The sequence below is a fragment of the Silurus aristotelis genome (assembly GCF_946808225.1).
Source record: "Silurus aristotelis genome assembly, chromosome: 19".
Lineage (NCBI taxonomy): Eukaryota > Metazoa > Chordata > Actinopteri > Siluriformes > Siluridae > Silurus > Silurus aristotelis.
Window position 1 is genome coordinate 21,448,722 of NC_139592.1, and position 23,246 is coordinate 21,471,967.

At 38.1% G+C, this 23,246-nt stretch overlaps 2 protein-coding genes across 2 annotated transcripts; both read right to left on the reverse strand.

Moving 5' to 3' along the window:
- Positions 1-83: 83 nt before the first annotated feature.
- LOC310715031 (uncharacterized protein) lies at positions 84-13,522 on the reverse strand. The gene is made up of 4 exons (XM_083521176.1): positions 13,408-13,522; positions 8,723-9,693; positions 3,270-3,369; positions 84-1,198 (listed from the first exon to the last, which is right to left on the reverse strand). Exons 1-4 carry the CDS (start codon positions 13,409-13,411, stop codon positions 219-221), a joined length of 2,055 nt encoding a protein of 684 aa, XP_083377302.1. The 5' UTR covers positions 13,412-13,522; the 3' UTR covers positions 84-218.
- Positions 13,523-20,536: 7,014 nt separating this feature from the next.
- Positions 20,537-22,793, reverse strand: LOC310741583 (chemokine XC receptor 1-like). Its single transcript, XM_083569514.1, has 2 exons — positions 22,392-22,793; positions 20,537-21,639 (listed from the first exon to the last, which is right to left on the reverse strand). The coding sequence occupies exons 1-2, from the start codon at positions 22,393-22,395 to the stop codon at positions 20,696-20,698; spliced, it is 948 nt and encodes a 315-aa protein (XP_083425640.1). The 5' UTR covers positions 22,396-22,793; the 3' UTR covers positions 20,537-20,695.
- Positions 22,794-23,246: the final 453 nt, after the last annotated feature.

The following is a 23,246-nucleotide window of genomic DNA, read 5'->3' on the forward strand; positions in this document are numbered from 1 at the left end:
CATAATAATGGTAGAGGTTAATAAAAAAAAAACATAAGAAGCAACACATTCTTAATTTCATTACAACAAGTTCAGACAGAACAACAAAAGAAAGTGAAAAGCAAATATCTTTTTTGAGAATTCAGGATGTTGGGCACTGAATGAGTGAACTGCACTGTCTATTATTATGTGTTTGACTTCAGGTCTCAGAAAACATGATTTCTATCCAGCTTAATGACTTAAATATTCAAACTGGCATAGCTGTCAGAATGACAGTCCTCAATTCCCATCTGTGCAGGGTTTGAAGCAACTCGTCTTTGAAAAATCTCTCGCACAGTTTTACACAATTTTAGACGAGATAAACCATAGCTCACTGGATTGAGGCAGCATCGGGGGAGAGCCAGAACATAGCTGATGTAAATGCCGTAATTAAGATGTTTGTCATTTGTAAAATCCCTGATCTGATGATAATCTAAGATGTACAGAAAATTCAGTATGTTATAAGGAGCCCAGCAAATAACGTAGGTAGCTACCAGAATGATGTCAAGTCCAGAAAATGTGTGTCTCTGGTCTTTTGGTGACTTGAAGATGGTTCGCAGAATGCTGATGTAGCAGAAACTCGTGACCAACAAGACACACACAAAAACGATGATCTCTTTATACATAATACCAACAATTGCAGCTTTTCTTCTGTACCTGCAGCCTCCTAGGTAATGCTGTGCTTTAAAGTGCATTGTAATTGGCAATGCTGCCAAAACACTCATCACCCACACACAGGTAAGTACATCTGTGACAATATGTCCTTCCTTCAGACCTGAGAGAGAGTGCACCACGATCATGTAGCGCTGAATACTCATCAAAACCAGGAACAACATGCTGCTGTAGAATCCAGCTGAGGATAAAAAGTTGTAAACTTTGCACACTGAGTCTCCGAGATCCAAACGCCAGATGTAATCAGAGACCCAGAACGGAAGTCTGATGGTGAGCAGCAGGTCTGACAGAGCCAAGTTGAGTATGAAGATGCTGGTCAGTGATTGAAGCCTTGTGTATACACTGACCAAGATGTTACCAATGAGACTAAGAAGGCCGAAAATGCTGAGGATTATAGGAATTGTTATATGTATGTTGTTCATAATTTTGTTGCTGTACAGTACTGAACTTTCATACTTAGAGTAACCAAACCGAGGTCCATCTATAGTCTCCATCATTGTGTTGTTTTCTGGAAAAAAACAGAGATAAATTTTAAAAAAGCATCTCTGCAATCCTTTTTTAAAAAAAAACTATTATAATGTCTTGTGTCCTGTTCTCTCAAAGTCTATAATCCTCAGACATAATAATGCAAAAACATTTAATACTATTTATTCCTATACATATGTAATAAGTGTTATAATGTCAGTAGGGTTATAATAAAGGTGGAAATTCTAGTTGCAATAATTCTAGTCTCTCTCCCCTCTATCATGGACATTTACACCACATGCTGCATCAGCAAAGCAAACGGCATTGTGGATGACCACACACACCCGTCACACACACTTTTTACTTTCCTGGCATCAGCAAAACGGTTCTGAAGCATTCGGGCCGCCACATCAAGACTGTGCAACAGTTTCTTTCCTCAAGCCATCAGGCTTCTCAATACACAGAACTAAAATAGAACTCACACACACTCACTCTCACACATTATTATTTATACTTGACCATACTACACTCTCTAACTGCTGTTTTTTTGCACCTTTAACTTTATTATACTGTTTACATGCTGTTGTCTATGTTGTTGTTTAGTGTAGCACCAGGGTTCCGGAGGAACGTTGTCTCGTTTTTACTGTGTACTGTTTACCACTGTGTATAGTAGAAATGACAATAAAAACCTTGACTTGACTTGAAATAAGAATTCTTACCCATTTTCCTTTTCTGATTTATAAACTGGTTTACTGACTGAAGTCAAACCAATGATCTAAGTAATGTAAATCTCAAAAAAGAGTATTTGTAGGATGTACACAATGTTTCATTTCCTCTTTGCTGCCTTTTACAGGGCATCTTATAGCTGCATTTACATTCCTAATCTAAGCATTAGAAACTGGAAGTTGTAGATCAAAAGAATCCTTACCCATTTTCCTATTGGTTTACTGACTCAAGTCAAATCTATCACTCAAAAATGTGAAACAGCATCAATTATCTGCAGGACAGTTGCAGTGTTTTAGTTCCCATTTTGCTGATGTTTTTACATTGTGCTTCATAGAGCTTCAGCTTTACGCCGTAACCAGTAGAAGTATTATTGCTGTGTGAGGTTTTGAAGTGTGAGAAACTTGTCGCACGATCAAATCAGCCCAACATCTTAACAGATTAACAGGGCTTGTGCAGGAAAAATAAATATAAAAAGAGGCCTGGACTCTTTATGCTGTAGTATCTGACACCAAAACATTAGCAGAAAATCCTTTAAGTTTTACAAGTTGTGAAATGGCCTCTATGGATTGAACTTAGTGCTATGTGGTATGCAGGACACATAATTCTGCTGAAAGAGGCCACTGCCATTAGAGAATATTGTTTCCATGAAAGGGTGGAAGTTGGTCAGCAACAATGTGAGCCCACCACTCAGAGAAGTACTGTGTAGCACTCGGGGAAGTACAAGGTGGGGGTTGGTTGACGTCACCTCAGCCTTCAGAGTTTGCAGTGGGAGAACTAACAAGACCTGGAGTGACGTCACGTCAGTAAGGTGGGAATCCAAATTAAATTTATCTTAATAATTTCATTAAATATTTGCCATAAAAAACCCACTGTGTCTTATGCTAAATCAATAGGGAATGGAATTAATGGATATGCAATACAGTGTTTGCCATTCTGTTTTGTTAAAACAATTAGCTATTCTTTATCTGTATCCTCATATAAGTATCTATAAGCTCTGAAATAAAAATGTCATTTCAACATTCAATTCTATGTATTATTTGACATATGTAGAACACATTTATCATGTTTTCAATCTTAACCAGATGTTCTGTGCCATGCCTACCAATAAAATTCGATGCTTGAAAAGTTTACAAAAGGAAATTAGATTTCATTATGATTATCAGTGTCAAACTTATCTCCATTTACACAAAAGAGCAGTACATCAAATAAATGGTTTTGCTGTTAATATGCGACAAAACATTTCTGGATGTCAGTAAGGTCATGTTGGAATAATGCAGTGATAGCAGACGTGATCGCTACTGAATAATATATTTAAATAATTACTCGTGTTTGTTAATGATCCGTGCTGTCAAAGTTGAGAAATTATATTTGAAAGTAAGAATCCTTACCCATTTTCCTTTTGGTTTGCTGACTGAATTCAAATAAATCACTCAAATAATCTGAAAATATCGCTGCAGCTCTCTGCCTCAACCAGTACCAGACCTTTAGCTGTGTAAGGTTTTAAACTGTGAACTTGCACCTTGTAGCAACGAAACCCATTAGCCCCACCTTTTCCTGTGAATGCTTCTACATGTCACTATATATATATATATATATATATAGTATAGCATGTATAGCATGTACAAATATTAATATCAATAAATTATTTTGTTCGAAACACAATTTAGCTTTATTTAAACATGTTTTGTTTTTCTACAGTTTCTACAGTGAGACATGTTCCAACTAAACATGTAGCATGCTAGGTTACATATAAGCGATTTCCTTTTTTATTTTTCAAGGTTCAAACAATGCAGACAAATCATACTTCACAATTAGAAAGAAAATTCATTATTACTCAGGTATTTACCCACTACAAGCAAATTCTTATATTCAGGTTAGTTTTATTCGTTTAAAATCAACGAAGGAAGTGCAAATATATCCTCATGAGGCAAAAACTAACAAAAATGATCAGAAGAAACACCGAACTAGTCGGACAAAGTGTAAATAAAATTCACCTGGGCTTAAAGCTTGAATATGATGAGAACTTTGACAGTCACAATCATCACTCCTATGAGTGAAGAACTGTCAGAACGACCACCTTCAAATTCCCAAAGGGTTTGGAGTAGCTCGCCTTTGAAAAATCTGTTGTGCCGTCTTACTGAACTTTGAACTAAACAAACCATAGATCAGTGGATTGTGGCAGCATCGGGTGAGAGACAAAATAAGGCAGAGACGACTGTAAAATAAATCTGTCCAGTTCTCAGTAAAAAACCTCATCTGATGATAATCTGAGAAGATGGTCATAAAAGTCACTATGCTATAAGGACCCCAAAAAACAAAGTAGGTAGGTAGTGAAGGCGAGTCCAGTAGTTTTGTGTCCCTGATTTGTTGTTGACTTGATGTTTTGCAGAATCCTGATGTAGCAAAAAGCCATGAACAAAGATCCCTTTATACATACTAGCAGCAAATGCAGTATCACTGCTGTATGTACAGCCTTCTAAGTAAGGATAGGTTTTAAAGTGCACTGTGACTGGCAATGCTGCCAAGATGCTCATCACCCACGCACAGATAAGAACATCTTTGACCCTTTGTCCTTTCTTCCAACCTGTGCGAGGGTGCACCACGGCCATGTAGCGCTGAAAACTCATCAACACCTGGAACACCACGTTGCTGTAACATCCGACTGAGAAGAAAAACCTGTACATTTTGCAAACGGTGTCTCCAAGATCCAAATGCCAGATGTAATCACAGATCCAGAACAGCATTCCAACAGTGAACAGCAGATCTGACAGAGCCAAGTTGAGTATAAAGATGCTCATCAGTGATCGAAGCCTCACATACAATACGCTGGCCACAACAACCAGAATGTTTCCGACAAGGCTAAGAAGGACCACAATGCCGAGGAGGATGGAAATTGTAATTTGTTTGTTAACCATAATCCAGAAAGCTGTTGCGTGACCATATGCTGGTGCACGGTAATGATCAACATCATTAGAATAATCTCTAGTCTCCATCAGAGTGCTGTTTTCGAAAAAACAAAGTATAAGAAACACAAATTCTTTTTTTTTAAATACATTTTTACAATCTCAACCGAAGGTTTTGTGCCATGCCCACCTCTATATTTATAAAATTGATCTCCTTATAGCAAAACAACTTTACCAACAAGATCTGAAGAGTGAGAAGTCTACAACAGGAAATGAGATCTTGATTTTTTTGATTGGTTATATTGGAATGAGGCATTGATAGCAGACATGATCACTACTGAATCAGATACAAATAGCCACTTGAGCTTGTTAATGAAGTGCTGTCAATGTTCTATTAGAAAATAAGAATGCTTACCCTTTGTCCTTTTGGTTAACAGACTGAAGTCAAATAACTTGAGTAATGTGAAACTCAACTTGTAGGGCAGCTATAGAATTTTAATTCCCCTTTTGTTATTTCTTTTTTACTTTGTGGTTCATATGCAGTGGCTGGAGCGCTCTGTTTTAACCACTACCCGTCTTTCTGCTGTGTGTGGTTTAGACGTGTGAAAAAATGCATCTTGTCACATGAATACCATCAGCCCAACATCTTAATATATCCTGTGAATTCTTCCAGGTCTCAGAAGAGCACAGTAAGTATAAATAGTATTATCTATTAAGAGAAACGTGGCTCGTTCAGAAGATAGAAAAAGAGGCATACTGTAATATGCCATAGCATTAAAACCATCTGCCGTGTATAGTGTTTGTCATGATGTGCCCCCTAAACAGCTCCGATCCGTCAAGGCCTGGATTCTAAAGGTGTGCTGTAATATCTGACACCAAGACATTAGCAGAAGATCCTTTATGTACTGTAAGTTGTAAAATAAGGCCTCTATGGATAGGATTTGTTTGTCCAGCATGTCACAAATCTGTATGTCAACACCTTGAACTCTTTTTCATGTTCCTCAAACCATCTCTGGTCAATTGTTGCAGTGTGGATATGCAGGACGTATTAGATGTATGTGGAACATGTCAAAACACTATCCATATGAATGATGGGAGCCTTCCATCAATCAGAGCATCACACTGCCTCTGCAGGTTTGCCACACATCTGGCCGTACATATTATGTGATTCATGAGACCAGTCCACTTTCTCCCATTGCTCCACGGTCCAGCTCTGATGCTCGCTTGTTAAAGTTCAAGGCACAGCCTTGAATAATCTGACAGCTCTTTAGCTTTGCGACCCCATACACAGCAAGTCGTGATGCACTGTCTTTTGATTATTTTCTGTCGTAGCCTGCATTATTTTTTCTCTAATTTGTGCTGCAGCAGCTCTTTTTTCTTTTAATGTGCAGTGAGAGAATTTACGGATGATCCAGATCGCCCCCTGGCGGTTATCTGAAGTTGAATCAGTTTGATTTAAAACTGCCATTCGCTGTGAACTAAGTGGATATATTAGTTTATATTTTTGCGGATTAGCGATTATTATTATTATTAATCTAAATGAGTGAGAATAACATAACAGCATTTCAGTGTAAAGCTCATCAAAGATTGGTTAAATTTTCTGGATATTACTTTTTTATTTGTATTTATTACCATGTGTAGGTATGAGACGATCTACAAACAGATGTACATTATTCATCCAGATGTGGTGTAATACCTTCTTCTACCTTCTGTCTAGACCTTATTGTGGTGTTGAGGATTTGTGCCAGGATCGGGAAAAAAAAACTGTTATTACCAGACTCGGCCACTAGATGCTGCTAGTTTGCCCCAGCTCCCTACCCCTTACTCCCTACTCCCTACCCCCTTACTACCTACTCCCTAGTCTGTGCCTTATGTTTCCATCTGTTTTGTTAGCCCCCTGTTTATTTAAGTTCCCCCTTTTTGTGTCTGGGTTTGTCGGCTCGTTTATATTTAATTCTTTTTTTTATCACAAATATAAAAAACTAAATTGCACCTTGTATGTTTAAAAAAAAAAAAAAAAAAAAGGTTTTATATGCAAAGATTTACCAAAAGGACTTTGGTTAACCTTTGGTACAGAATACTATAGCAGAGAAGAAAAAGAAAGAAAAGCGCATGCTTTACTTGTGTTTTTGAATAGGTTTGATAGCATATTTTTTTAAAATCGTTTTATTGGAAAAGAAATCTTAAATCTTTGATTTATGTACAGTATATGCAATGCTGCCAAAGCACTCATCACCTACACACAGGTAAGTACTTCTGCAACACCATGTCCAAAGAGGGATCACCACAATCATGTAGCACTGAAAGCTTATCAACACCAGCAACAGCATCCTGCTTTAAGATCCTGCTGAGGATAAAACGTCATACCGTTTTTTTTTTAAACCACACGGTGTGTGTGAGATCTAAATGCTAGATATGAGCACAGACCCAGAACGGATGTTTGGCAGTGAGCAGCAGGTCTGGCAGAGACAAGCTGATTATGAAGAATACAATCTCTTATCGAAGTCACATGTGGAAATAAACGACCAGAAATTTACAGACGAGAAGGAAGACAGTGCTGAGCATGACTAAATATTTAAAAATCTATTTTTCATAAGTTTGTGCAGTTGGTCATTCGCTGAATTTTTTTCTAATTAGAGTCACCAAACAAAAATATCTACAATTTTAATCATTGTGCTGTTCCACGGAAAAAAGCATATTGAATATGTTATAATTTTTTTTAGTATCTATATCATTAGACATAAAAATTTTATATTAACATTTAATAACATTTATTGCTGTCTTCTTCTTCTTCTTCTTCTTCTTCTTCTTCTTCTTCTTCTTCTTTCGGCTGCTCCCATTAGGAGGCGCCACAGCGGATCATCCGTCTCCATACCCCCCTGTCCTCTACATCTGCCTCTTTGAACCCAACCACCTGCATGTTTTCCCTCACCACATCCATAAACCTCCTCCATGGTCTTCCTCTTTTCCTTCTTCCTGGTGGCTCCATCCTCAGCATTCTCCTACTGATATACCCCATGTCCCTCCTCTGCACATGTCCAAACCATCTCAATCTCGCCTCCCTCACCTTGTCTCCAAAACGTCCTACATGTGCTGTCCCTCTAATAAACTAATTTCCAAAATAACATTTATTGCTTTACATATGTAAAAAATAAAAATAAATATTTTTTGTGCAACAGCGTGTTTTAATGTCAATAAGATTATACTGTAATAAAGATACAAATTCTAGTAGAATTCTTAAAGTTTCTTTCCTGAATTATGACCTGGTTTACTGAGAAGTTAAACGAATCCTCTGAAGGTGTACCAAGACATTAGCAACAGAGTCTTGGTTGTCTATCAAGTACCCATGAATGCGTGATCTGACTGAGATTGATCATTCCTCAAACCCTTCCTGAACAAAATTTGCCATATACAAGTCCACTTTTTCCTACTGTAAGCCATTAGGGAATACTGCTGCCATGAAGATTCTTAGACTCAGATCTTCACATTTGCCCATTTTTAATGATTCCAAACTTTGAGAGCTGACTGTTATCATGCTCCCTAAATATCCCACTCGTGTGATTATAAATCTTTAACACCGGAGAGTGAGGACTAACACGATCACCGGAATGTAAGATTATTAGTCATTTCTTTTCTAAATTTCAATAAAATAAAAAAAAAGACTTATACAGTCATTTGAGGTTATGGAACCAGGAGCTACTGAGCAACTCATAAAATAGCTCAGCATACCAAGGAACCAAGAAGTCAGGATTAAGATCTATGAGCTCTTATAATTATAATTCCACTTATGATTAGTTGTTGCAGCAAACTATACGTTTTAGGACACAGGATTTGTGAAAAATACCTGACTGATAGAATGTTCATGTGAGGAATCAAGGTTGCAGAGCTAAAAAATACAGGTCGTTAAAGAAAGTCAAAGAAGTTGGTATTTAATTATTCAAATTGACATCACTGTCAGAACGAACTTCTTCAATTCCCATCTGTGCAGAGTTTGGAGTTCCTCGCCTTTGAAAAATCTCTCGTGCAGTCTTATGAAACTTTAGACCAAATAAACCATAGATCAGTGGATTGAGGCAGCACCGGGTGAGAACCAGAATACAGCAGATGTACCAGCTGTAATAGAAATGTCTCCACTCTAGAGTCAAATCCCTGATCTTACGATAATCTGAAAAGATGTACAGCAAAGTCAGTATGTAATAAGGAGCCCAAAAAACAAAGTAGGTAGCTACCAGAGTGAACCCAAGTCCAGTAGTTCTGTGTCCCTGGTTTGTTGTTGACTTGAAGATCTTTTTCAGAATCCTGATGTAGCAGAAAGCCATGAACAAAAAGGCGCACACAAAAACAATAATCTTTTTAGATGCAATGGCAACAAATGCAGTATTATTACTGTACATACAGCCTCCTATGTAATGATTTGCATTAACGTGCACTATGACTGGCAATGCTGCCAAGATGCTCATCACCCACGAACAGATAAGAACATCTGCAAATCTCAATTCTTCATTCCAGCCTGAGAAAGGGTGCCGCATGGCAATGTAGTGCTGAAAACTCATCAACACCAGGAACACCACGTTGCTGTAAAATCCAACTGAACAAAAAAACTTGTAAACTTTGCAAAGTGCATCTCCAAGATCCAAATTCCAGATGTAATCACAGACCCAGAACGGCAGTCCAACAGTGAACAGCAGGTCTGACAGAGACAAGTTGAGTATGAAGATGCTCATCAGTGATCGAAGCCCGACATACAATACGCTGGCCACCACAACCAGAATGTTTCCGACAAGGCTAAGAAGGACCACAATGCCGAGGAGGATGGAAACTGTAATGTGACTTTTATCAAAGAATATTTCTTGCACAATTCCATAGTGACGCCAATTTTCATCTGTAGTCTGCATCAGTGTGGTGTTTTCTGAAAAACAAAGCAAGGATAAGAAAAAAAAACTGCTTGTTGAAACAATTCAAATTTCTCTATCTGTATGTCTGTATGCTCATATTAGTATCTATATTTCCTTCAACATCTTCTTCTTCTTCTTCTTTCGGCTGCTCCCATTAGGGGTCGCCACAGCGGATCATCCGTCTCCATACCACCCTGTCCTCTATATCTGCCTCTTTTACACCAACTACCTGCATGTCTTCCCTCACCACATCCATGAACCTCCTCCTTGGCCTTCCTCTTTTCCTCCTACCTGGTGGCTCCATCTTCAGCATTTTTCTACCAATATAATTCATGTCCCTTCTCTGCACATGTCCAAACCATCTCAATCTCGCCTCCCTCACCTTGTCACCAAAACATCCTACATGTGCTGTCCCTCTAATAAACTAATTTCTAATCTTGTCCATCCTTGTCACTCCCAACGAAAACCTCAACATCTTCAGCTCCGCTACCTCCAGCTCCACCTCCTGTTTTTTACTCAATGCCACTGTCTCTAATCCATACAACATCGCAGGTCTCACCACAGTCCTATAAACTTTCCCTTTCATTCTTGCAGATACTCTTCTATCACAAATCACTCCTGTCACTCTTCTCCACCCACTCCACCCTGCCTGCACTCTTTTCTTTACTTCCCTAACACACTCTCCATTACTTTGCACTGTTGACCCCAGGTACCTGAACTCCTCCACCTTCTCCACCTCTTCTCCCTGCAACCGCATCACTCCACTGCCCTCCCTCTCATTCACACACATGTACTCTGTCTTACTCCTACTGACTTTCATTCCCTTTCTCTCCAGCGCATATCTCCACCTCTCCAGGCTCTTCTCAACCTGCTCTCTACTCTCACCACAAATCACAATATCATCTGCAAACATCATAGTCCAGGGAGACTCCTGTCTGACCTCGTCCGTCAACCTGTCCATCACCACTGCAAACAGGAAAGGGCTCAGGGCCGATCCTTGATGCAGTCCAACCTTCACCCTGAACCAGTCTGTCGTACCTACTGCACACTTTACTGCCGTCACACTGTCCTCATACATGTCCTGCACCACCCTCACATACTTCTCTGACACACCTGACTTCCTCATACAATACCACAACTCCTCTCTCGGCACCCTGTCGTACGCTTTCTCTAAATCCACAAATACACAATGCAGCTCCTTCTGTCCTTCTCTATACTTCTCCATCAACATCCTCAAAGCAAATAAGGCATCTGTGGTGCTCTTCCTCGGCATGAAACCATACTGTTGCTCCCAGATGGTCACCTCTTCTCTCAGCCTGGCTTCCACTACTCTTTCCCATAACTTCATGGTGTGACTGATCAACTTAATTCCCCTGTAGTTACTGCAGGTCTGCACATCTCCCTTATGCTTAAAGATCGGTACCAGCACACTCCTTCTCCATTCCTCAGGCATCCTCTCCCCTTCCAGAATCCTGTTAAACAATCTGGTTAAAAACTCCACTGCCATCTCTCCTAAACATCTCCACGCTTCTACCGGTATGTCATCTGGTCCAACCGACTTTCCATTCTTCATCCTCTTAATCGCTGCTCTCACTTCCTCCTTACTAATCCTATCTACATCCTGCTTCACCAACTCCACATCCTCCAACCTTCTCTCTCTCTGATTTTCCTCATTCATCAGCTGCTCAAAATACTCCCTCCATCTTCTCAACACACTCTCCTCACTAGTCAACACATTTCCCTCTCCATCCTTTATTGCTCTAACTTGCAGTACATCCTTCCCAGCTCGGTCCCTCTGCTTGGCCAATCGGTATAAATCCTTTTCTCCTTCCTTAGTGTCCAACCTCTTATACAGTTCCTCATATGCCTTTTCCTTGGCTTTCGCCACATCCCTTTTAACCTGCTGCCGCATCTCCTTGTACTCCTGCCTACTCTTCTCATCACTCTGTCGATCCCACTTCTGTTTTGCCAACCTCTTTCCCCTAATGCTCTCCTGCACTTCCTCATTCCACCACCACGTCTCCTTGTCTTGCTTTCTATTTCCAGATGTCACACCAAGTACTTTTCTAGCTGCCTCCCTCATCACTCCTGCAGTAGTTGCCCAATCATCCGGCACCTCTTCACCACCATCAAGCCCCTGTCTGACCTCTTCCCTGAACCTCACACTACACTCTTCCTCCTTCAGTTTCCACCATCTTATTCTTGTTTCAAACCTTACTTTCCTCCTCTTCTTCTTCGCCTCCAAAACCATCCTACAGACCACCATCCGATGCTGTCTAGCTACACTGTCCCCCGCCAACACCTTACAGTCTCCAATCTCCTTCAGGTTGCATCTCCTACACAGAAGATAATCCACCTGTGTGCACCTTCCTCCACTCTTATACGTCACCCTATGATCCTCCTTCTTCTTAAAATACGTGTTCACCACTGCCATTTCCATCCTTTTAGCAAAATCTACCACCATCTGCCCTTCCACATTCCTCTCCTTAAAACCATACCTACCCATCACCTCCTCATCACCTCTGTTCCCTTCACCTACATGCCCATTAAAGTCTGCCCCAATCACCAATCGTTCTTTCCTAGGTACACCATCTACCACTTCATCTAATTCACTCCAGAATCTTTCTTTCTCCTCCATCTCACAGCCAACTTGTGGAGCATAGGCACTGATGACATTTATCATCATCCCTTCAACTTCCACCTTCACGATCATCACCCTATCAGAAACTCTCGTCACCTCCACTACACTCTTACTGTACGCTTCCTTCAGAATCACCCCTACACCATTTCTCTTTCCATCCACACCATGATAAAACAGTTTAAACCCACCTCCAATGTTCCTGGCCTTACTCCCTTTCCACTTGGTCTCCTGAACACACAACACATCTACCTTTCTCCTCTCCATCATATCAGCTATCTCTCTCCCTTTACCCGTCATAGTACCAACATTTAAAGTACCAACCCGAACCTCTACTCTCCTACACTGCTCCTTTTCCTGCCGTCTCTGTAGACGCCTTCCTCCTCTCCTTCTCCTCCTTTTCCTCCTTCGGCCAACAGTAGCCCAATTTCCACCGGTACCCTGTCGGCTAACGATACCTGTGGCGGTCGTTGTTAACCCGGGCCTCGACCGATCCGGTATGAAATTCTCATTTGTGATCCGCATATTTGATTTGGCACGTTTTACACTGGATGCCCTTCCTAACGCAACCCTCCCCATTTACCCGGGCTTGGGACCGGCACTAAGAGTACACTGGCTTGTGCCCCCCTAATGGCTGGGTTATATTTCCTTCAACATAATAATAATGTAATAAATAGGATTAATGTTAATATTACATTATTATTATTATATTTCCTTCAACATAATAATGTAATATTAACATTAATCCTATTTATGACTTGACATATGTAGAACAGTAGAACAATGAAAAAAAAAATTTAATCTCAGCCAAAAGAACTGCGTCATGCCTACTTCTGTGATTTCTAAAATGATCTTCTTATAACAAAGCAACTTTATTAACATTTATCAACAAAATTTGATGAGTAAAAGATTTACAGAAAATCAGATATCGCTGATTATCAAGGTCAACTGAAAATAAATGGCTTTGCTGTTTGTATGAAAAAAGGTTATATTGGAATTGATTCGCTACTGAATCAGATACAATTAATAATTTTAAGCTGATCAGTGCTGTCAAAGTTGATAAATTCTATTTGAAAGTAAAAATCCTTACCCATTTTCCTTTTGGTTTACTGACTGAATTCAAATGAATTACACAAAACTGTGAAAATAAAACTGTTTAGGTTGTTATTTAAAAAGCTGCCGCTCTCCGCCTTAACCAGCGCCAGTCTTTCTGCTGTGTAAGGTTTTTAACTGTTACCTTGCAACTTGGAAAGTCCAAACCCCCCACCTATTACCATTTCCTGTGAATGCTTTTACATTTAACGTCACTAGATTTCAAAGTCAAATATCCTACTTTTCACTCATATACATTTCATGAAATCAGTCGTTCCTTTTTAATTGAGGTGATAAAAAATTAAACGGTTAAACTTAATAAAACACATAGCAGGTCACCAATCAGAGTAGAGCACACACTCTGTTTTAAACTTGTTTTGATTGCTGTTCAGTGGTATTTACTTAGCAGCGTCCAGCATCAGTATAACAGCAAGAAAAAAAAGCAGAACATTAATAAATGATGAAAGTTTTTTTACATAAACTGAATAAATCATGCAACAGTCTTGTGACATAAATGATAATAAGAACATTATAGCCATTAAAAATCTTAGTACTCTGGATACTTAAGCTGATACTTTTGTATTTTTACAAAAATGAAAGTTTAAAGGGAGCACTTTTACTTCTTTCTGGATTCCACCACTGAATATTAATTAGATTGAACTTTAACTGTCTTTCTTTTAAATGTATCGCAAAAAAAGAAGGACCATCAGTGACATCAGTGAGGTAGATTGTTCTTATCACAGCAGTAACACTGACATCATAAGGTGTGAAATGCATTCAGTAAATGTATAAGGTTTGCTACAGTATATACTGTATATAGTCTGCCTTATATTGTGTTGGTCCTTCTTTTGCTGCCAAAACAGTCCTGATCAAGGTTGAAGGTTACTGGCATTAACTTCTTCAGCAATTTGAGCTACAGGAGCTCATCTGTTGGATCGTACTACACGGGACAGTCTTCACTCCCCATGTGCAATAATGACCCTGTTGCCGGTTCACCACTGTTCCTTCCTTGGAGCACTTTTGATAGATAATGACCTCTGTAGACCGGGAACATCCCACAAGAGCTGCAGTTTTGGAGATACTCTGACCCAGTCGTCTAGACGTCACAATTTGGCCCTTTATCAAACTCGCTCAAACTTGCCTTATACTTGCCCATTTTTCCTTTCTAACTATATGTATAGATGTTAAACATTGCATTTAGAGAAATAAAGCTTAGGTTTAGTTTGGTGGAATTTCTTAACTCCACTTATTTTTCCTTCAAGCGGTCACATCTGTATAAAAATTTACATGTGAAAAAAAAATAAAAAAATCAATAAATCCTTTTGTTTAAAATACAATTTATTTGAACTTTTTCAGTAATTCTACAGTTTCTACAATGAGACTAAACATGCAGACAAATACATGTTACAAATAATCAATATCTTTTTTTTTTTTTTTTTTAAATGGTGAGTGTATAATGAGTTAAATCATACATGAAATAAGAAAAAAGACCATTACATGCATCCCTTAAATACAGGTTAGTTTCAGTCATTTTAAAATGAACACAGGAAGTGCAAATATTTTATCATGAGGTAAAGCAAACAAGCACAAATAATCAGAAAAAACACAGATTTTAAATTTGATCAACTAGTCAGATAAAGCATAAATAATATTCACCTGAGATTAAAGCCTGAATGCGATGAAAATTAAGAACTTTTGACAACTTTGACCCAAGATTTTACAATCATCACTAGTCAAGAGAATCCAAAAGTCTGGATTGTGGTCCATGAGGTCTTATAATTATAATTCTACTAATTAGTTTTTGCCACAAAATATATGTTTTGATATTTGATTCATTTTTTTTTGTTCTGGGAGAATTTGTGAAAAATACCTGACTGTTTTTTTTGTGTTAGGAGTTGAGGCTCCACAGCTAGAAGTTACAGGTAAGTACAAAAAGTTACAGAAGTTGGCACTTAATCGTTCAAACTGACATCACTGTTAGTTCAATTCCCATCTGTGTAGAGTTTGTAGTAGCTCGCTTTTTAAAAATCTCTCGTGCGGTCTTACGGAACTTTAGTCCAAATAAACCATAAATCAGTGGATTGAGGCAGCATCGGGTGAGAGCCAGAATATTGCAGATGTTAACGGCATTAAAGTGATATTTGACAGACATATAAACCCTGACCTGAGGATAATTTAAGATGTTCAGAAAATGCATTATGTTATAAGGAGCCCAAAAAACAATGTAGGTAGCTACCAGAGTGAAGGCGAGTCCAGTAGTTCCGTGTCGCTGATTTGTTGTTGACCTGATAATGTTTTGCAAAATTGTGATGTAGCATAAAGCTATGAACCAAAAGGCGTCCATATAAATACCAATCTCTTTATATGCAATAGCAAGAAATGCAGCATTACTGCTGTATGTACAGCCTAGTGAGTAAGAATTTGCTTTAGCATGCACTGTGACTGGCAATGATGCCAAGATGCTCATCACCCACACACAGATGTAGATGCACAACAACCATGTAGCGATGAACAGTCATCAACCCCAAGAGCACCACGCTGCTGTAAAATCCGACTGAAAAGAAAAAAAACTTGTAAACTTTGCAAAGTGCATCTCCAAGATCCAAATGCGAGATGTAATCACAGACCCAGAACGGCAGTCCAACAGTGAACAGCAGGTCTGACAGAGCCAAGTTGAGTATGAAGATGCTGGTCAGTGATCGAAGCCTCACATAGAATATGCTGGTCACAATAACCAGAAAGTTACCGACAACACTAAGAATTACCACAATGCTGGAATGATGGAAACGGCAATGTGTTTTTTATCCATGATCCATAATTGTGGTGCATGACTGCACCCTTCATGGTAATGAATAGTTGATGGTAATGAGTTATTATGCCAATATTCATCTGTAGTCTCCATCAGTGTGATCTTATCTAAAAAACAAAGCAAGAATAAGTTAAAAAAAATTGATCTTCATGCTGAATGTGTCTTTATTTTCTTCAACATAATGTAATATTAATATCAATAATATTTATTACTTGACATATTTAGAACATTTATCAAAATTATGCCTCCCTCTGTATTTATAAAAGGATCTCGCTTATAGCAAAGCAAATTCACCAAACAAAATTCGGTGAATGAGAAGTTTACATTTGGAAAATTATATTTGGAAGTAAGAATCCTTACCCATTTTCCTTTTGGTTTACTGACTGAATTTAAACGAATCACTCAAATAATGTGAAAATACATTTTTTTTCTTCATATAGCTGCAGCACTTTGCCCTAACCAACTCCGGGCTTTCTGCTGTGTAAGGTTTTTAAGAGTGAACTTGCAAGTTGGAGCACGGAAGCCCTATCTATTAACATTTCCTGTGAAATCTTCTATGTGTCAGAAAAGCGCAGTAAGTGTGAACAGAATAAAGTATAAAAAGAAAAAGGGCTCGTGCAGAACAAATAGAGGAAGACATATATGATATACAGTATTTCTGAATGTGATAAAAACAGCTCTGATCCGTCAATGCCTGGCCTCTGAAGTAGTATCTGACACCAAGACATTAGCAGAAGAGTCTTTTAAATTTTACAGTTTGTGAAGTGGGTCCTCAATGGATTGAATTTTTTTGAACACAGGATGATCTTAGTGATTCAGGTCCTTTTTGTCATCTTTTTTATACTTCAAAAATACTAATACATACCAAGGTGCCTTTGCCCACCGCAATGAATAACACTTTTTTGTGCTGTGTAAGGTTTTAAGTTGTAGCCCATTACCCCCACCGTCCACATTTCCTGTAAATGCTTCTACCTCTCAGTTATATGTCTCTGTAATCAGCAATAACATTACAGCCTAATATTGTGTAGGTCCTGTTGTGTGTCATAACACCTCTGACCAGCTGGAGCCTGGACTCCGACTTCAGGTATCTGGCACTATAACATTAGCAGCAGACTTGTTTGTCCATCATGTTTTATGATTGATGGCAAATAATTTTTTACTTACATTAAAGTTTAAAATGAGCATTTTTACTTTATCCTGCAGTAATATTTTACCAAGTGTATCTCTAATTTAACTCAAGTACATGGTTGTGTACTTCATCTATCAATGAATATTAAATATATTAAACAGTAACTGTCTTTCTTAAATATGTGTCTCAGAATTAGAGCTAATATCGGAAGTTTATCAGATCACAAAGCAAAAAAAAAAAGGACCATCAGTGACATTATCTTTGAGGAAGCTTGTTCTCAACACAGCAGTGACATCATAGACTGTGAAATGCATTGCGTAAAAATGTATCAGGCTTGGCCTTTTTGACACAACTGGTTAAAAACCCCTAACCAATGCTCTAGCCATGTTACCATACCACAAACTAATCCCCCAGAGACACCATACATTTTTAGTTAAATGACCAGCCTTCACTCCCCACGTGCATCAATGAGCCTTGGTCGCCCATGACCCTGTTGCTGGTTTACCACTGTTCCTTCCTTGGACCACTTTTGATACATACTGATCATTGTTGCAGACCCAGTCGTCTAGACGTCACAATTTGGTCATAATCAAACTTTCTCAAATGCTAAGGCCTGCCCATTTTTTCTGCTTCTAACACATCAAGTAAATATATAAATTTGTATGATAAATGCTTGATGTAATCAAACACTATAATAAACTAAATGTTGAAAGGTTTATATATATAAGATAAGATATGCCTTTATTTGTCCCACAGTGGGGAAATTTCTCTGTTACAGCAGCAAAGAAAAAGAAATGTGCAAATATATATATATATATATATATATATATATATATATATATATATATATATATATATATATATATATATATATATATATACAGTGAGGAAAATAAGTATTTGAACACCCTGCTATTTTGCAAGTTCTCCCACTTAGAAATCATGGAGGGGTCTGAAATTGTCATCGTAGGTGCATGTCCACTGTGAGAGACATAATCTAAAAGAATAATCCAGAAATCACAATGTATGATTTTTTAAACTATTTATATGTATGCTACAGCTGCAAATAAGTATTTGAACACCTGAGAAAGTCAATGTTAATATTTGGTACAGTAGCCTTTGAATGCAATTACAGAGGTCAAACATTTCCTGTAGTTTTTCACCAGGTTTACAGTTTACAGGAGGGATTTTTGGCCCACTCCTCCACACAGATCTTCTCTAGATCAGACAGGTTTCTGGCCTGTTGCTGAGAAACACGGAGTTTGAGCTCCCTCCAAAGATTCTCTGTTGGGTTTAGGTCTGGAGACTGGCTAGGCCACGCCAGAACCTTGATATGCTTCTTACAGAGCCACTCCTTGGTTATCCTGGCTGTGTGCTTCGGTTTATTGTCATGTTGGAAGACCCAGCCTCGACCCATCTTCAATGCTCTAACTGAGGGAAGGAGGTTGTTCCCCAAAATCTCGCAATACATAGCCCCGGTCATCCTCTCCTTAATACAGTGCAGTTGCCCTGTCCCATGTGCAGAAAAACACCCCCGAAGCATGATGCTACCACCCCCATGCTTCACAGTAGGGATGGTGTTCTTGAGATGGTACTCATCATTCTTCTTCCTCCAAACACGTTTAGTGGAATTATGACCCAAAAGTTCTATTTTGGTCTCATCTGACCACATGATTTTCTCCCATGACTCCTCTGGATCATCCAAATGGTCATTGGCAAACTTAAGACGTGCCATGCATGATTTCAAACCATGACGTCTTAGTGTATTACCAACAGTAACCTTGGAAACGGTGGTCCCAGCTCTTTTCAGGTCATTGACCAGCTCCTCCCGTGTAGTTGGGCTGATTTCTCACCTTCCTTAGGATCATTGAGACCCCACGAGGTGAGATCTTGCATGGAGCCCCAGTCCGACGGAGATTGACAGTCATGTTTAGCTTCTTCCATTTTCTAATGATTGCTCCAACAGTGCACCTTTTTTCACCAAGCTGCTTGGCAATTTTCCCGTAGCCCTTTCCAGCCTTGTTGAGGTGTACAATTTTGTCTCTAGGGTCTTTGGACAGCTCTTTGGTCTTGGCCATGTTAGTAGTTGAATTCTTACTGATTGTATGGGGTGGACAGGTGTCTTTATGCAGCTAACGACCTCAAACAGGTGCATCTAATTTAGGATAATAAATTTAGTGGAGGTGGACATTTTAAAGGCAGACTAACAGGTCTTTGAGGGTCAGAATTCTAGCTGATAGACAGGTGTTCAAATACTTATTTGGAGCACCTACGATGACAATTTCAGACCCCTCCATGATTTCTAAGTGGGAGAACTTGCAAAATAGCAGGGTGTTCAAATACTTATTTTCCTCACTATATATATATATATATATATATATATATATATATATATATATATATATATATATATATATATATATATATATATATATAAAATTAGAAACATAATACAGAATATACACAACACAATGTATAAAAAAAGAAGAAAAAAGAGACCAGTAGTTACGCTATCAAACATATTGCACACAGGTAAAATTGCACGGTTTTAAATTATTGTTATTGCACATGCTGCTTTAAAAAACTTATTTTTGTTAATATTGCACAGTTAAACAGGAATAATAGTGTTTATTTTGGTGACTGGTTCACTAGGAGCAGCTCTAATTGTCTGATTATATCTGTAATACAGTTTCTACAATGACAAACAAATAATTATCAATATCTTTTTTTTTTTTTTTTAATAGTGAATGTATCATGAGACAAATTATACATGAAATTAAAAAAAGAAACATTAAACCATTAAACACATCCCTTTAATTCAGGTTAGTTTCAGTCATTTAAAATGAACATAGGAAGTGCAAATATATCATAGTAATGCAAAAACAAACAGAAGTAATACAAAGAAATACAGATTTTTTATTTTACACAGAACACAGAATTTTAATTATTCAGACAAAACGCAGGTCACTTTCACCAGGGGTTTAATGCCAGAATGTGATGGAAAACTTTGTAAGAATTTTGATGTGAGATTTCATAATTATCAATGCTTCTGCGTCAAAAGGAATCAAGAAGTTAGGAATGTTGTAAATGAGATCTTATAATTATAATTCAACTTATGATAAGTTGCAGCAAATAATATGTTTTTAAAGTAGTTCTTTCCTCCTTTGTTATTTTTTTTTTTTGTATGTGGAGAATTTGTGAAAAATACCTGACTGCTCAGATTTTCTTGTTAGGAGTCAAGGTTTCAGAGCTAGAAGTTACAGGTGGTTGGTTAGAGAAAGTTACAAACATTGGTCATTAATTATTTAATTTGACATCACTGTCATAATGAACTTCTTGAATTCCCATCTATTCAGAGTTTGTAGTAGCTCGCCTTAGAAAAATGTTTCGTGCTGTTTTACGGAACCTTAGACCAAATAAACCATAAATCAGCGGATTAAGGCAACATCGGGTGAAAGAAAAAACATAGCAGATGGAGATGGCATCATTGAAATATTCGACAGAGATATAAAACCTGACCTGATGATGATTTAAGATGGCCAGAAAATGCAGTATTATATAAGGAGCCCAAAAAACAAAGTAGGTAGCTACCAAAGTGAAGACAAGTCCAGTAATTCTGTGTCCCTGGTATGTTGTTGACTTGAAGATGTTTTGTAGAATCTTGATGTACAAGAAAGCCATGAACAAAAAGGTGCACACAAAAACAGATATCTCTTTATATAGAATAGCAAGAAATTCAGTATTACCGCTGTATATACAGCCTAAGTTAGAATTTGCTTCAACCTGCACTGCTACTTGCAATGCTGCCAAGATGCTTATTGCCCATGCACAGATAAGAACAACTGTAAAACTACATCCTTTCATCCAGCCTGAGAGTGGGTGCACCACAGAGACGTAGCGCTGAACGCTCATCAACACCAGAAACACCATGTTGCTGTAAAATCCAACTGAGAAGAAAAGAAACTTGTAAACTTTGCAAAGTGCATCTCCAAGATCCAAATTCCAGAGGTAATCACAGACCCAGAACGGCAGTCCAACAGTGAACAGCAGGTCTGACAGAGCCAAGTTGAGTATGAAGACGCTTATTAATGATCGAAGCCTCACATAGAATACACTGATCACAACAACCAGAATGTTACCAACAAAACTAAGAAGGACCACAATGCCGAGGAGGATGCAAATTATAATGTGTTTGTTCTCCATGAATACTTGTGACTCATAAATGTTGTCCCAATCGTAAGAGTAATTCTGTGGAAACCAATAGTCATCTAGTGTAAACTCTATCAGGCTTTCTGAAAAACAAAGCAAGGATTAAAAAAAAACATATTTGCCATACTGTTTTGTTACTACAATTCAAATTACTCTGTCTATATCCTCATATACACTATATTGCCAAAAGTATTGGGTCACCTGACCTTTCCTGTTATATGTGGTATAAATTGTGTGCCTCCTTTGCTGGAGGCACACAATTTGTGGCCTTTCGTAACACACTTGTGGCTGAGGAACACAAACATCCTTAAGCCCACTCCAAAATCTAGTGGAACATCTTCCCAAAAAAGTGGAGGGAATTATAAGAGCAAATTGGGACTAAATGTGGAATGCTCAAAAATCACATACCCTGTACCAAACCAGGTGACCCAATACTTTAGGCAATATAGTGTATAAATCAATATTCTTGGGCATAATAGTTTAATATTACCATTAAATACTATTTATTACTTTAAATATGTAAAACACAAGAACAATTTATGTATCTCAACCAAAAGTTCTGCGCCATGCCTACCTGTATTTAGAAAACATCTCCTGAAAAAATCTCTTTATAGCGAAGCAAATTTACAGCAAAATTGGATTAGTGTGAAGTGTACAACAGAAAATTAAATCTCATTTTGATTACCAGTATCACCCTCTCCAGTCAGTAAAGTTGTCCTGGAATGAGGAAGTGTAGCAGACGTGATCGCTACTGAATCAGATACAAATAATAAATTGAGTTTGTTAATGATTAGCGTCAAATTCCAGAAATTTTATATAAAAAAAGAAACCTTACCCATTTTCCTATTGGTTTTTCTGACTGAAGTTCAATGAATCCCTCAAATGTGAAGCTTAACAGCGAGTATCTGTAGGACAGGTTCAGTGTTTCAGTTCCCTCTTTTTTTTATATTATGCTTCATATACTGGATCTGCAGTTTAACCAGCAACAGTCTTTCTGCTGTGTAAGGGTTTAAAGAGAGAATCTGCAACTTGGAATACAGAAGCAAATCATCCCCACTTCCTAACATTTCCTGTGAATGCTTCTGTTTCATAAAAGCCCTACCTCTGTATTTATCAAATGATCTCCTTCTAGCAAAGCAATTTTACCAACAATAGTCAATGCTTGAGAAGTTTACAACAGGAAATAAGATCTCATTTTGATTATCAGTGTCAAGCTTATCTGTCTCCGTTTACACAAAAGAGCAGTACATGAAATGAATGGCTTTGCTGTTTGTATGCAACAAAACATTTTTGAGTGTCAGTAAAGTTATGGAGAAGTGATAGCAGATGTGATCGCTACTGAATCACATACAAATAATGACTTGATTAATTACTTGTTATGATCAGTGCTGTCAAAGTTGAGAAATTGTATTTTAAAGTGAGAATCCTTACCCGTTTTCCTTTTGATTTACCGACTGAATTAAAACTAAATAATATAATAAAAAATACTGTAAAACATAAAAACTTTTAGGTTGTGCTTTATATAGTCTTTCTACTGTGTAAGGTTTTGAACTGTGACCTTGCAGCTTGGAGCACAGAAGCCCATCAGCCCCACATCGTAACATTTCCTGTGAAGGCATCTATGTGTCAGAAGAGCACAGTAAGTGTAAACAGAATAAGGTTTTATTAGAAAAAGGGCTCATGCAGAACA